General features: G+C 41.3%; 2 protein-coding genes across 15 annotated transcripts in view; one reads left to right on the top strand and one right to left on the bottom strand.

Moving 5' to 3' along the window:
- The window catches only part of CACNA1C (calcium voltage-gated channel subunit alpha1 C), a 474,784-nt gene that overhangs the window by 455,918 nt on the left and 5,373 nt on the right, over positions 1 to 13,493 (bottom strand). The gene's annotated exons all lie outside the window — the stretch shown is intronic.
- DCP1B (decapping mRNA 1B) overlaps positions 7,330 to 13,493 on the top strand; it is a 41,836-nt gene continuing 35,672 nt past the window's right edge. Inside the window, exons 1-3 of the mRNA XM_042837685.1 lie at positions 7,330 to 7,482; positions 8,467 to 8,507; positions 10,504 to 10,631. Coding sequence (XP_042693619.1) covers positions 7,330 to 7,482; positions 8,467 to 8,507; positions 10,504 to 10,631 — 322 coding nt within the window. The remainder of the gene's footprint in view (positions 7,483 to 8,466; positions 8,508 to 10,503; positions 10,632 to 13,493) is intronic.

Raw genomic sequence — 13,493 nt, 5'->3', positions numbered from 1 at the left:
CCAAACTTTTTCGTTCCTCCTTTCCTTAGGACTCAAAGATCCTTTCAGACTCAGAAATAAACACAATGGCTTTTCCATCTAAAGAAGAGAAATCCTATTGATTAGCATTAGAGCCAAGCAAGTTTTCTAAGGGCTTAGCAGCAGTTTAACATCTTTATTAATGATCTGGTTAATAGGGCAAAACGTATCCTTAGCAAGCATACACATGATACAAAGCTGGGAGGAGTGGCTGAAACACCAGAAAACATTCAGAGAGACCTCAGCAGGCCAGAAAAACAGGCTGACAGGAACCTCACCAGGTTCAACATGAAGCACAAATCCCCGCACCTTAAGAGTAACAACCTCAAGCAGCAGGACTGGGTACCCTTTGCAGCCAGAAACTGGGGTCCTGGCAGACACCAAGTTGAACATGAGCCAGCAATGAGCCCCTGCTGCAAAGAAGGCTGAAGGTACCCTAGGCTGCATCAGGAAAGCGCTGCCAGCAGGTCAAAGGAGGTGAATTCTTAACACTATAAACTATGCTTATAGGATTAATTCAGCATATAGTTATTAATTCAGCTAATAAAATTAACACATTTGGGCATATCAGCAGGAAAAACAACAGGAAGAAAGAAACCTTGGCCTATTACTGGTTATGGGAAGTTTTTCTTTGAAAAATCTCTGTAGCTCATGTTTCTGCCAAGCGAGGTAATATGCCTGTAAATTTAATCTGACAGAAGACATAGCACAGCATCCCCAGAAAATGACAAAATCAGATTGTAGGAGAGGGACTGCCAAACACCTTCACAGCTCTCAGAATTCACCCGGGGAAACAAATTGACACAAGTGTAATAAAAGCAGACTCTGATACTCACTGGAGTTTTGTGGTGCTAGTATCTGTAGTTCCTACTCCAAAAATCTCATTCAGAGTACTCAAATCTACTATTGGGTGCCTGCTGGAAGCTGCCCTCGCCCGAATCAATCCCTCCTGAACAGCAGGCATAGATTGTGCTGGTTGTTTGCGCAACACTTCAAATGTTACCAAGTTTCAACTTCTGGCACACTTACAGAAATACAGCCTTTCTTCCCATACCCACAAAACCTAGAGCAGTATGAAAGTCGAAACGAAGAACTAAAATCATTCTTCATTATTCTTAACTTTAAGTAAGAGGCAAGACGTTACATTTAAAGCACAGAAGCACTCAATAAGTGGACCCTCAACAAGAGAAGGTAAAAGTCAATTTTTAGTTTGAAAGGAAGTCTACTTTAAAGCACATGCCAGCCAAATAATGCTAGTAACAAGTAAACAAGGGCAACCAAATTGTGAGGCAGAAATTTCACCTAGCTTATTTGGTTACTTTAAGAAATCTTGTTTGCATCATCATTTTATCTGTTGTAGGCCTCAGTATTCAGTATTGTCACAACACTCTCATATCTCAGTTTACCCACACTACATCTACTGATGCAAATTCATTTATCAGAGCCTAACACAACTGTTCTTTGTTAACGAAAATATATGTAGCAAAACATACGTCTGTAACAAATATATTTTTGTCAGTCAGATACACATATAGTAGAAGTCCAGAGCTGCTCTTTTTTAGCAGTGATCTCAAACAAGCTAATCTGAATGCACACAACACATTTTCCAAAAATGCATCCCCTTTGGCACTGGGGCACATTGCCTTTCTCCAGAACTCCCCCCACATGCCATTACCCTGACCAAGCTCAACCCAGGCACCCCTCATGCTTGCTACCAGCATCTTAGCAGCAGCAACGGTAACACATCTTTGTGATGACTCCATTTCATTGCCATGGCAAGAGGTCCCATGCCAGGTGAGGTGTAAAAATGAGGTCTTGACTATGTAATTATCCGAGGGAAATTTTCATTTTAGGATTTAATTAAATGAGGTCCTCTTCTCTGTAACTAGTTGGAAAACAGCTCTTCTAGAGCTACAGCTGTTTGATTCTGCCAAATTAAATGGTGATTACCAGAAATATGTGGTTGGAAAGGTATTATCTTAGGTGAGATGTAATTACTGGTATATCTTATTAACCTATGGGAGATAATAGGCAGGCTCTGTCCTCACTGTTATTTTGGACAGTGTAAACAAAGAACCTGATGGATCAAATCAGTTCATGGCAGTTTATAAGGCCTATATTAAAATAACAGCTCGCAACCATGTTTTAGTGATTCTACACAGTTGTGGTAGCAGAACTGCTTAAGAACTTCAACACTAGCCCTTGTATGGTGACCTCACGAAAAAAAAGACAGATATTTAAAAATAATTAAAAAGTCAGTGTCATTTTTTCAAGCTGCAATTAAATTACTGTGGGGATGAAAGCAAAAAAAAAACCTGTGAAGTTGAACTTTGAGAGGAATGTTTCTGAAAGAACCCAATGATTTCTGATATGCTAAATAAATAAAGGCAAAAGAAGCCAAGGATTTTTCACAGGGTTTTGTTCCTTGTTATAGCAAGGAAAATCTCCATTGTAAGTGTAGAACGTATCAGCATTTGGGAGAGAATGAAAGATGTAATCAAGAATTTTATTAAAAGATCTGATAGAATCATGCTCACAGTTGCATGGCTAAGTAGAATTCAGGCAAAGTTTATGGGTAAAGATAACACCTTTTGTTGAGTCAACTAGTATAACTAGAAAAAAATTGTTTCAGGCACAAAAATCTTTTTCAGGTTTATCATTTTCTCATTTCTGCTCTGAAATCGTATTTCCAGTCAGTGAAAATCTAACACTGTACATTGCCAATGTACACAATCCTTTTTTCCTAACACTATAATTCAATGCAATTATATTGATAAACATCCCCCTTACTCATCTCGAAATGGTTGTCTCCTGGTACTAAATTTCTTTCAGCTCAAATTATATCCCCTGAAAAGTTATTCAAACTAAATCAAAAAGAGTTCTCTAGAAGAAGAATATTTACAGGCCACTGGTAGAAGCCAGGCCTATTAAAAAAGTAAAGTTCAGTATCTTTCAAATAAATATCCACCAAAAAAGAAAGCATAGAGTTACTAATAGAATCACTTAGCAAAATGTAAGTCAAAGAAAAAAAAAGTCTTTTGGTAAACAAATATATAAATAAAAATTCTACTGAAAATCATAGCCTTACATGGTATGTAAAAAATCAGAACTACAAAGTCCACAGTGCCAAAGAATACCACCCCTCTGTTGTTTGGGCTAACATTTTGCATAAAATCTCAGAAGAGTCTCACAAACCTCCCCAGGAGCAATGTCACAAACAGACACGTGCATGCTAATAAAATGCTAGGATTTATTTGGGGGTAGAGGGGTGAGTTTTGACTCACAATGAAAATTACCAGATTTAGTTTTCATGTAGAGATTTTTTAATAACTGCCCCAGTTGAAATTATGTAGTCAGACCTATACATTTTATGGAACTTCTAGCGAGTCATAAATTGCCAACAAAAAGACTAACATTGCTTTAACCACGTAGAATTAGAGTAAGAAAGTGGTCCAACAATGCAACCAACAATTTCAACTGTTGAGCATGAGAAAAGCAGTATAAAGCTAGCTCCCGAGAGTCTGTAATAAATGTGGGCTAAAAAGACTGCACATTTCACCTGTGTTTGGGAAGGAATGCATCCAGCATCCAGCACTGGCTCCCAGGTAGTGAGAGGTACTGTGCTGCAAAGCTGTGAGCACATCCGCGGTGGTATATAGAGCCCTTTGGGATCACCTTAGCTCCACAAGAGCCACCTACTGTTCCCCAGGAAGCCAGAACACTGGATGGTAGCAAGCAAAGATATGCAAGTGGCCATGAATTCAGGAAGAGAAATATATATATAATGCTGCCACAGCTCCCTTGCCACCACTCAGTTAGAAACTATTTATAGAATCACAGAATTGCAGAATAGTTTGAGTTGAAAGGGACTTGGGTGTCTCCAGGGATGGGGCATCCACCACCTCTCTGGGCAACCTGCTCCAGTGCCTCACCACCTTGACTGTAAATTACTTTTTCCTTGTGTCCAATCTAAATTTTCTCTCCTTTAGTTTGAAACCCCTTGTCCTATCACAACAGCCATTCTGTGATTCCATGATTCTATGAAACAGATCCTGCTGAAGGGCCTGCCCCCTTCTTTCTTATAGCTCCCCTTCAGATACAGAAAAGCCACTACTGAATGGCAGCCCTGGGGAAGGAATAAAAAGAAAAGGCAACTACTGTGCACTAACAACTTCAAAGGGAATGAATACGAGGAAATGGCGCAAAGCGCTAAGTGGCTGCTCAGCACTACATTTTCTCAAGTGAGTCCTGCTGCTTCTTAAAAAAAATTACTGCTCAAAGTAAAGCCTGTATACGAAAAGGTAGAAATGCAGTCTGTTGAGGTTGTGATCCCAGCAACAGTGTGAACACTTGTTTTTCAATCAGTTCACTTTCCCTGCCTGTCTGGTTCATGCTGTGGCCACATACGCACTTGGGCCAGGACAGAGCAAAGGTGCCAGAATGGCATGGATGAGTGACTGGGACCTGGAATGGGGGCTGTGCATACACAGCAGTGCCACCAGACACACTCACATGAAGACATATCCTCAGTGCTGATAATTAAGTAAGACTTGTTTTTTACAAGTAGCATCAATAACTGAATGTGAAGCAAAGACTTAATATCTGAACAATCCTTGCAAAATGGTTTGGCCTGAACATGTTAACCTTTTGTCATTAGCGGAGACGTTAAGAATGGCATGTTGTATGGATTTTGCCTTAAATTGGTGTGGATATTACCTACATAAAATCCTTTTTATACGGTGCCAAAATCAAAGTTTTTTGCCTTTTTTTTTTTTTTTTTAACAGAATAGCATCCTAGTGGGTGGAAGACAAAAATGTGACATTCAAATTATATCCTTCAAGAAATTATGACACCTTCAAAGCTACTAACAGAATTTGTTTCATAAACAAATTACAGCAAAATCATTCTAACTTGATTTGATAGTTATCATGGACTATAGGTAACTGACTGCAAATAACAACTTAAAGAATCAACCTTTTCAACCTGTGACTTTTTTTGCTAAAAAGTACTTACCTTCAGATGCACTGAGAATTCAGTCGTTCTCTGCTTACAAGATTTTTTTCCATAGGAAAGATTTTAAGTCTACTATCAAGTGATACCACAGTGCAGGGCAGAACTAATGGTTTTATTAACTACCTTTCCTTCAGGCTAAATGAAAGGAACAGTTTTGCCCCACTTACACAGCAAAGCAGTTGGAACCAAGAAAAGCAACCACATGATGCCACAGCAAATACGCAAGTGCATGACCAGAAGCTTGACAGGTTCACTGACTCAAAACGGAGGGCTTGGGAACTGTCTGTCCAGCTATGGGAGAAAGAGATGCACTGATCCAGGAGGAAGGCAGTGCTAAAGAAGCCAAAGTGCTGAAAAGAGGCAACATTTTTGACAGGGAACCTCACAGTTGGGTTTTCTTCACAGAGTAAAAGGAAACAGACACTCTTCATAATCTTTGTATGTCAAGAGAAGAAAGACAAGAGACACACTTGGCTCAGTCTGTCTATCTCCCTAAGGTAACAAATGTGCAAAGCCTCAATTACTGTTAAGTCCCTAGTTCCAATACCACCTGGAAACTCTTAAACTCCAAAGCCATGTCTCATTACAGTCCCAACTAAAACAAGATGGCTGTAGAAAAGACAAAGTGAGACAGATTATAATAAAAGCTTATGTAAAGAGGTTTCCCCTCCTACTCTATACCTACAAAGCAAGCTGTAGCTCCTTATTTGAAGGAAGTTCCTTTTCAGCAGCCTTCTGGGCTACAAAAAAATCTAAGTTTTCTCTCCTGAGTCCTAAAGAACAGCCTTCTACTGTCCATTCTGAGAACATATCCATTCCTAACTCTTCTTGAGACTCCCTGTCCCTACTTTAAATACTACAACATCAAGCTTGCTATCTCTTCTATCCCCACTTTCACACTGTGGAAGTTTTAATTCTGAGCTAGTCCGGCTGCCATTGGATCAGATGCCACTTCTCACTGCATGCCACAGCCTCAGTGCAGCCTAGCATGCAAAGGGGGGGAGAAACAAAATGGCAGTCTGCCTCCCCTGTGTCCAGCTACTGCACTTTTAAACACATGGCATCTGGAATACTGCAAACAAATTAGCACTCATTACCTTTGCCTTTAGTTCTTCTGAATTATCCCATTCTCTGGAAGGAATTAAACAGCCCTGCTTCTTCTGTCTAAAAACGCGGGGAAGGACTTGGTCGTTGTGGTGGATGAAAAGCTGGACGTGAGGCAGCAGTGTGCACTTGTAGCCTGCAAGGCCGTGTTCTGGGCTGCATCAACAGAGGGGAGGTGGCAGGCTCTGCCCTGTGAGGTCCCACCTGCAGTACTGCATCCAGGGGCCTCCAGCACAAAAAAGATGTGGAGCTGTTGGAGCAGGTCCAGAGGAGGGTCATGAGGATGGTTAGAGGGCTGGAGCACCTCTAGTGAAGAAAAGTTGAGGGAGCTCTGCTTGTTCAGTTTGGAGAAGTGGGAGGTCTCTGGGGAGACCTCATTGTGGCATTCCAGCTTATAGGTAGGAGACTGAATCTTACACAATCTAATCGTGATAAGATAAAGGGGAATGGCTTTAAACCAAAAGAGAGATTTCGATTAAATGTTAGGAAGAAACTCTCTACTCAGAGGGTGGTGAGGCCCTGGCACAGCTGCCCAGAGAAGCTGTGGTGCCCCATCCCTGGAGGTGCTCAGTGCCAGGTTGGATGGGGCCCTGGGCAGCCTGAGCTGCTGGGTGGCAGCCCTGCCCATGGCAGGGGGTTGGGACTGGGTGGGCTTTAATGTCCCTTCTAACACAACCCATTCCATGATTCTGTGATCCTTACAAAACTGTCACAGAGCTCTGATAAGATGAAGTCAAATCCAATTTGCTACTGCAGGGGGTTCAGGCTGAACTGTTAAACAAGGCTTAAAATGTGTCTGTACATACTGAGTGTATCTGCACACCACATAAGGCTGAAATATTCACTGTGAACTGTAGCTATCAATAGACTAATAAAAAATATATTTGACAGGAAAATATGGTAACTAAATTCTCAGTCTCGCCAATCTGTTCCTCTGCTGTTTGTGTGTCTCCCTATCGTAGTACACTTGCTTATGTTTCAGCTGCCTATGTCACATGTACGTGACACACACACACATATATATATATACACACATACACGCACGCAACAGCCGTGCGCCGCGCACTCGGCGTTCGATTGCGGTGACTGGGCTCCGATCGGGCTAGCAGGGGGAGGGGGGGGAGCTCCCTCCTTTCTCTCGGCGCTGGATTGGTCGCGCCTACTAGGAACCGTGTGTTGTTGTCAGAGGCAAAATGGCGGCGGCGGTGGCCGGGGCCGCCCTGCTGGGCAAGGGGCTGGACATCAGCCTGGCGGCGCTGCAGCAGCACGACCCCTACATCAGCAGCATCGTGGACGTGGCCAGCCAGGTGGCGCTCTACACCTTCGGGCACCGCGCCAACGAGTGGGTACGTCGGGCCGCCCCTCCTCGCGACCCCCTCCCGGCTGCGAGGGGAGGAGCTGGCACCAGGCTCCGCCCATATATGGGCGGGGGCTAAGACAAGGCCCCGCCCCCATCCCTGTGCGGAAGTGGGGGTGCCCTGCCATGAGGAGGTGTGAGGGTAGGGTGGACTGGGTGGCTTTGTCAGCTCTTCCTGGGCTGGGCTTGTGGCCTGGTAATGGGGCTTTAAAAGTAACATTAGGCAGCCTGGTGTGTTGAGAGCTGGGCTGGAGGAGTTTGCTGCTGTTTGAAAATTGGTATTGGCCAGAAGCAGAGTGTGTGTGTGCAAGCTTTCAGTTTACCAACAGCAGAAAGGCTATTAAAGATGTAATTAACCTCATGGAGTCGTTCTGTTAGTTCAAGGGGCATATCTCACCCTTAACCTGGCCTGTGCTAGTTGTGCTCTTTCACCACCATCCTGCTGAGCTGGGATAGAATCATAGAAAGGCCTGGGTTGAAAAGGACCACAACGATCACCTAGTTTCAACCCCCCTGCTATGTGCAGGGTTGCCAGCCACCAGACCAGGCTGCCCAGAGCCACATCCAGCCTGGCCTTGAATGCCTCCAGAGATGGGGCATCCACAACCTCCTTGGGCAACCTGTTCCAGTGTGTCACCACCCTCTGTGTGAAAAACTTCCTCCTAATATCCAACCTAAACCTCCCTGTCTCAGTTTCAAACCATTCCCCCTCGTCCTATCACTATCCACCCTCATAAACAGCTGTTGCCCCTCCTATTTAAACATTGCCTTCAACTACTGGAAGGCCACAATGAGGTCTCCCCAGAGCTTTCTCTTTTCCAAGCTAAACAAGCCCATTTCCCTCAACCTTTCCTCATTTGTTATTTTTCTTTATGGGAAAGAGGTGAAATGTGTTGGTTAAACAGATAAAGAAACTTGCTTGTGTCTGGCAAAACGCAGCCCTAATTTAAACTTTATTAATATTCTGATTCAGGAGAAGACAGATGTGGAAGGAACGCTGTTCGTTTATACAAGGTGAGAGTGTTACATCTGAAGGTGCAGCCTGTGGGTGTGGGGAAGCTGGGATGAGGCTTGTCTGAAGGACAGAAAATGCTCCCAACTGTGTTGTACTTAGAGGTGAAAGGAAACTGTAATTGGCAAAGACAAACATAAAGGAGGAAGTGCAGAAAAGGAAGGATCGTCAAAAAGGAGGGATCATCATGTATATGACTTGAAGATGTGGTTTAAATTCACTTGGCTCAACCATAGAAATCTGTTATACTGCCTTAAATAGGATTCAGTGTTGGCAGGTTAAAGGTGCCTAAACAAAAAATAAACAGAAATAAATAATGATATTTCTTAAAGAATGGTAGAAGATATGAGCACTGTATTTAGGAGTTAGTATTTCTTCAGTCTGATTGTTCAATTTTGTGGATATTCCATCCAGCATTTGGATTTTCTCAGTGCTTGCTGTTTGCAGCATCTGTAATTACAGCTTTTCAGAGCTTGGAATTGGTCACTTACTTCAATGTGTACTTTAGCTCTGTTGTAAGTGTGTTTTGTTTTTAGGTTTCCTAAGCAGCGCCCAAGCATTTCCTTGTAGCACTGTTAAAATCAGAAAATGACATAGTGAGCACATCTTGCAGTAGCTGATGGGATGGGATGCTGAAGAAGAAGCTTTCAGTGTTTATTTTTGAGGAACTGGTAGGAAAACTGAGGAAACAAGAGACTGTTTTCAGAGGGCAAGAGGTGTGTGAGTAAAATGGCAAATGGACAGGAAGGCCCAGGAGACTGAGCTTTGTGTGGAGTGGGAAGGGTGGAATTAATCTTTTGAGTTCTCTTGTACCAGCAGTTGAAATTGTCATCAATAACTTTTCTAAACTTCTTTAAGGTAAATGAAGGGGAATAAAAAGGTTACCATTGCAAAAGGAAAGAGCTGGCCCTTGATTTTGTTAGCAGTAGCTAGGGGTAGCTGGTTGCATGCTGCAAAATAGAGGTATTTGTCTGGTATGTTGGATTTAAACCTTCAGAACTTGACAACGTCACCTGACGTGTTGTATCTGTGATCTTTCATCATGCTGTTTTGTTGGCTGAGGAAGTTTCTATTTACAGCAGAGATTGCTATCCTTCCTGCCGTGTAGGTGACTACAGCAAACAGGTTGTGAACAACATTATACAGGGCCTTTCCCACCAATGTTATTTCTTGTGGCTTTGAGCAATGTTATAAAATCTTGTTACGTCATAAACGTTGCCTACAGACTGCAGGTTGGAGTCTGCTGATGTTGCTTTGTTGCTTTTTGTTACTGCTATGAGAATGTAACATGGCTCTTCTGCTGGAGCTGATTTTTATCACGAGTTGAAACTTTGCAAATTCTGAGGAAGGGTCAAAAATCAGGCTTCCCACTGAGTTAGTACCAATGGAAGTTCATTCTTGTAACTTAAGTACTGATTGGATTCTTGTTAAGGGTTCTGCTTGTTTCGTTTCCTGTTGCATCTTACTCTCCACTGCAGGTCCCCATGCTTTAGATTTCTTAGATGTCCACCAAAAGGCAATTACCAGAGATGGCAATTTTACCAAATGCTTAAGCATCACAATATACTTTTGTCAAATACGAAAGTAATGTCTCCTGTCAGGATGGTAATAGGTTTAACACCTGACATTAATAAAAACTGACTAACTGCTTGAACTGTAACCACCGTAGGCAATTGTCACAATTTTTTCACTTACGTTTTAGATAGGTTTTTCAGTATTGTCCACAATTGCTACTTGAAGGTTAGTGATGATAATAAATATAATTGCAGTAATAAAATATGCAGTGCTCCTTGCTTATTTCTGAATGTAATCATCATTTTCTACAAGAAATTATGGTTGGAAAATGTGATACTAGTGATCTGGGACAAAATGAGAATTTTATACTATCTGTGAGTGGGGAAAAAATGCATTTTAGAGGACCATGCAACAGAGAAAACCACAGTAATTCCTTTTTTTTTTTTTCTTGACTTGATGTGATTTCTACTTGATAATTTTCAGATCAGCTTCTCCAAGGCATGGCTTCACAATTATGAACAGGCTGAGCATGGAAAATCGAACGGAACCAATTACTAAAGACCTTGATTTCCAGCTGCAGGACCCTTTTCTACTTTACAGAAATGCCAGATGTAAGTATGTGATATGTTGAGTTAAATGTTGAAGAGGTGAGCTCTTCTTCAGCATCTATTCTTAGTTGAGGTAATTAGATTAGAGTTTAGCTTTAAAGGGCTGGAACTGGCTGGTTAACATTTGCAATTGAAGGAGTATATTTTGCTCATTGACATGCAAAAAGAGTTGTGAAATGCTACCTGAAATGCCACTGTTGAAAAGGAAGTCACTTTAAACTGGCAAATAACAGACTTCTGTGGCCCCATGTACGTGATGGGTGTAGAGACACATAGACATGTGTTGTATGTTCTGAATATACTCTGGTCAGTGCTGGGATGTCTTGTCATAATACAAGCCCACTGAAGATTGGAATAATCCTTGTGAGCTGTGTAAGGGTAAACAAATGCAGCTAGTTCAAGCCTCTGTGCTCCAGCTCTGATGCACTGTCCTTAGAGCATCTTAGAAGGGGGTTACTTCCCAACTATTATGGGAAACAATGACGCTGTGACGCTAAGCCTAATTCAAACTCCAATGAAAGATGAAGTTATTACTGTGGGCTGTGTGTTTGTCTTGCATAATTGTCGAACCTCTATACAAGCATGCATCTGGCAAATTCAGAAATGAGTGGAAGACATGAAAAAGCTGTGCTTTTACACACAGATAGACACACAGACTGTGATAATGTGCAATTGTATAAGAACAAACAGTTATAAATAAGCAAGTTTATATTTGTACTTGGAAATAGAGCTATAGTATGATCTATATTTTGTTCTTGATGCATAAAAGTACATTGCAAAAAATCCTTATGTGAAATGTGTTGCAGAAGTGTTCCCTCTGGATGAAGTAAAAGCAGAGGAAATTGATGGCATACAAAGCAGCGCAGTTTGATAATCTGCTAGACCTTTTTATTTCATAAACTTAATTTGGAGTTGGCATGTATATCAAGAGGGAATTCTACCACATAGTGTTGTTTCTACCACATAGTATGCATGAGCAATAGAGATGGCATTATTTTAAATAATCTAAATGAAACTTCTATTTCCAAGAGCATTTGGTGGGCTGAAAAACAGTTTAAATTTGCTATCTGAAATTCCCCAAAAAGCTGAAAAGAAATACAGACATCTCCAGGCTAACCTAGGCTATCAGGATTCTAAATACCTTGAGACTTTTCTCCCGTGTGATTATGAAAACTTTCCTATGTATATTTAATGTATTTTTGTCTTGTTTTGAAATTCCAACAGAAATTTGTGTATGTATGTATACCTGCTTTTTGAAGCCTGATCTATTAATTCTTTCTTTTTGTTGAGGCAATTAGCAATAAGAATAATTAGAAGTTATCATAATTATACTGGCATGAAGAAAGACAGTCTTCAGTCCAAATACTGCATATAAACTGATCTATTTAGGAGAAAAATCTGGGGGCTTTGGAGGGAAGTATTAAACCATTTGTTCACTAAGAGATGTCATAATTATAGATTTGCACAGCCTCAAATACAGGTACTAACATGCTTCTGATAACGCATCTTGGTATTTTATTGGTTAATTGTGCAACAGCAAAGTGCAGAAGGCTGCTTTTTTGGGCTCTGCATAGACAGTGATTCCTTTTGGAGTAGGATTTGAAAATGGAGTAGGATTTGAAAATGATTATCCATCAGCTTTTACAAAGCTCAGAGTGCTTTGTTGGTGACTTTTTGCACTTCTGTGCAATTTTATTAAATCTTCCTATGTTCATAAACACACTAAATGACTCCCCTTCACTTGGTAAGGTAATATTCCCTTCTGCTAGGAGACGTTGTAGATCTGTACTACAAAGCTGCAGCATTTTGAGTGTAATGTTAGAGATCAAATGCAAGAGTTGTAGTAGACAAACTAAGGAGGATTGGAGCACAAAAGTGAAAAGGATGTCCTTGGAGGCAAACTACTGTGCTGGTTTTAGCTGGAAGAGAGTTAATTTTCCTTGCATAGTGCTATGTTTTGGATTTGTGACCCAAGCTCTTGTGATTTTTGAGTATCTGTTATAGTTGCTTTCTCACATAAGAGGACTTGTATTATCTGTCCTGCCCAATGTTTTGCAAGTTCTAGTTTTCTGATCTTGTTATATTGCATCTATCGTCTTAGAAAAATTGTTTTGCATCCAATATATTATTGCAGTAGAAAAAAAAGCTTTCTAAAACCATATAAAAGTAAATTTTATTAATAATTAAGAAACTTTTGATCTTTCACTTTATTATGCTTCAAACTTCTCCTGTTGGTCCATTGTTCTTGGTAATCAAGAATTGAAATACTATCTAAGAACGCTTTTCAAATGCCTGTAATCTGTTCACAGGTCTTTGGGGGTTGGTGTTGGGATCCATGCAAGTAAATGAGTGCACGGATCCACTCCTTCACAGAAAAGTTTGGTTTGGAAAATCTAGTCAGGCAGGTGTAAGAGTTATTCATTTCAAAGCCAAAAGAGTTAGATACAGGTTATAGCATGTTTAATGCCAGAAGAAATCTTTAATTCCAACAAGAAACAAAAAGCACATCAGTCAAATAAGTGAGATGGCCTTCCAGTACTTGAAGAGAGCGTTTAAATAGGAGGGGCAACAGCTGTTTATGAGGGTGGATAGTGATAAGACAAGGGGGAATTGAAATTGAGAGGGGGACGGTTTAGGTTAGGTATTAGGAGGAAGTTTTTCACACAGAGGGTGGTGACACACTGGAACAGGTTGCCCAAGGAGGTTGTGGATGCCCCATCTCTGGAGGCATTCAGGGCCAGGCTGGATGTGGCTCTGGGCAGCCTGGTCTGCTGGTTGGTGACCCTGCACACAGCAAGGGGTTGAAACTAGGTGATCGTTGTGGTCCTTTTCAACCCAGGCCATTCTATGATTCTGCAAAATATG

This window comes from Centrocercus urophasianus, unplaced genomic scaffold (genome assembly GCF_019232065.1).
Source record: "Centrocercus urophasianus isolate 14NV4802_14NV808 unplaced genomic scaffold, USGS_Curo_1.0 seq_73, whole genome shotgun sequence".
Classification (NCBI taxonomy): Eukaryota; Metazoa; Chordata; class Aves; order Galliformes; family Phasianidae; genus Centrocercus; species Centrocercus urophasianus.
This window is presented reverse-complemented; position numbering and strand designations above follow the sequence as displayed.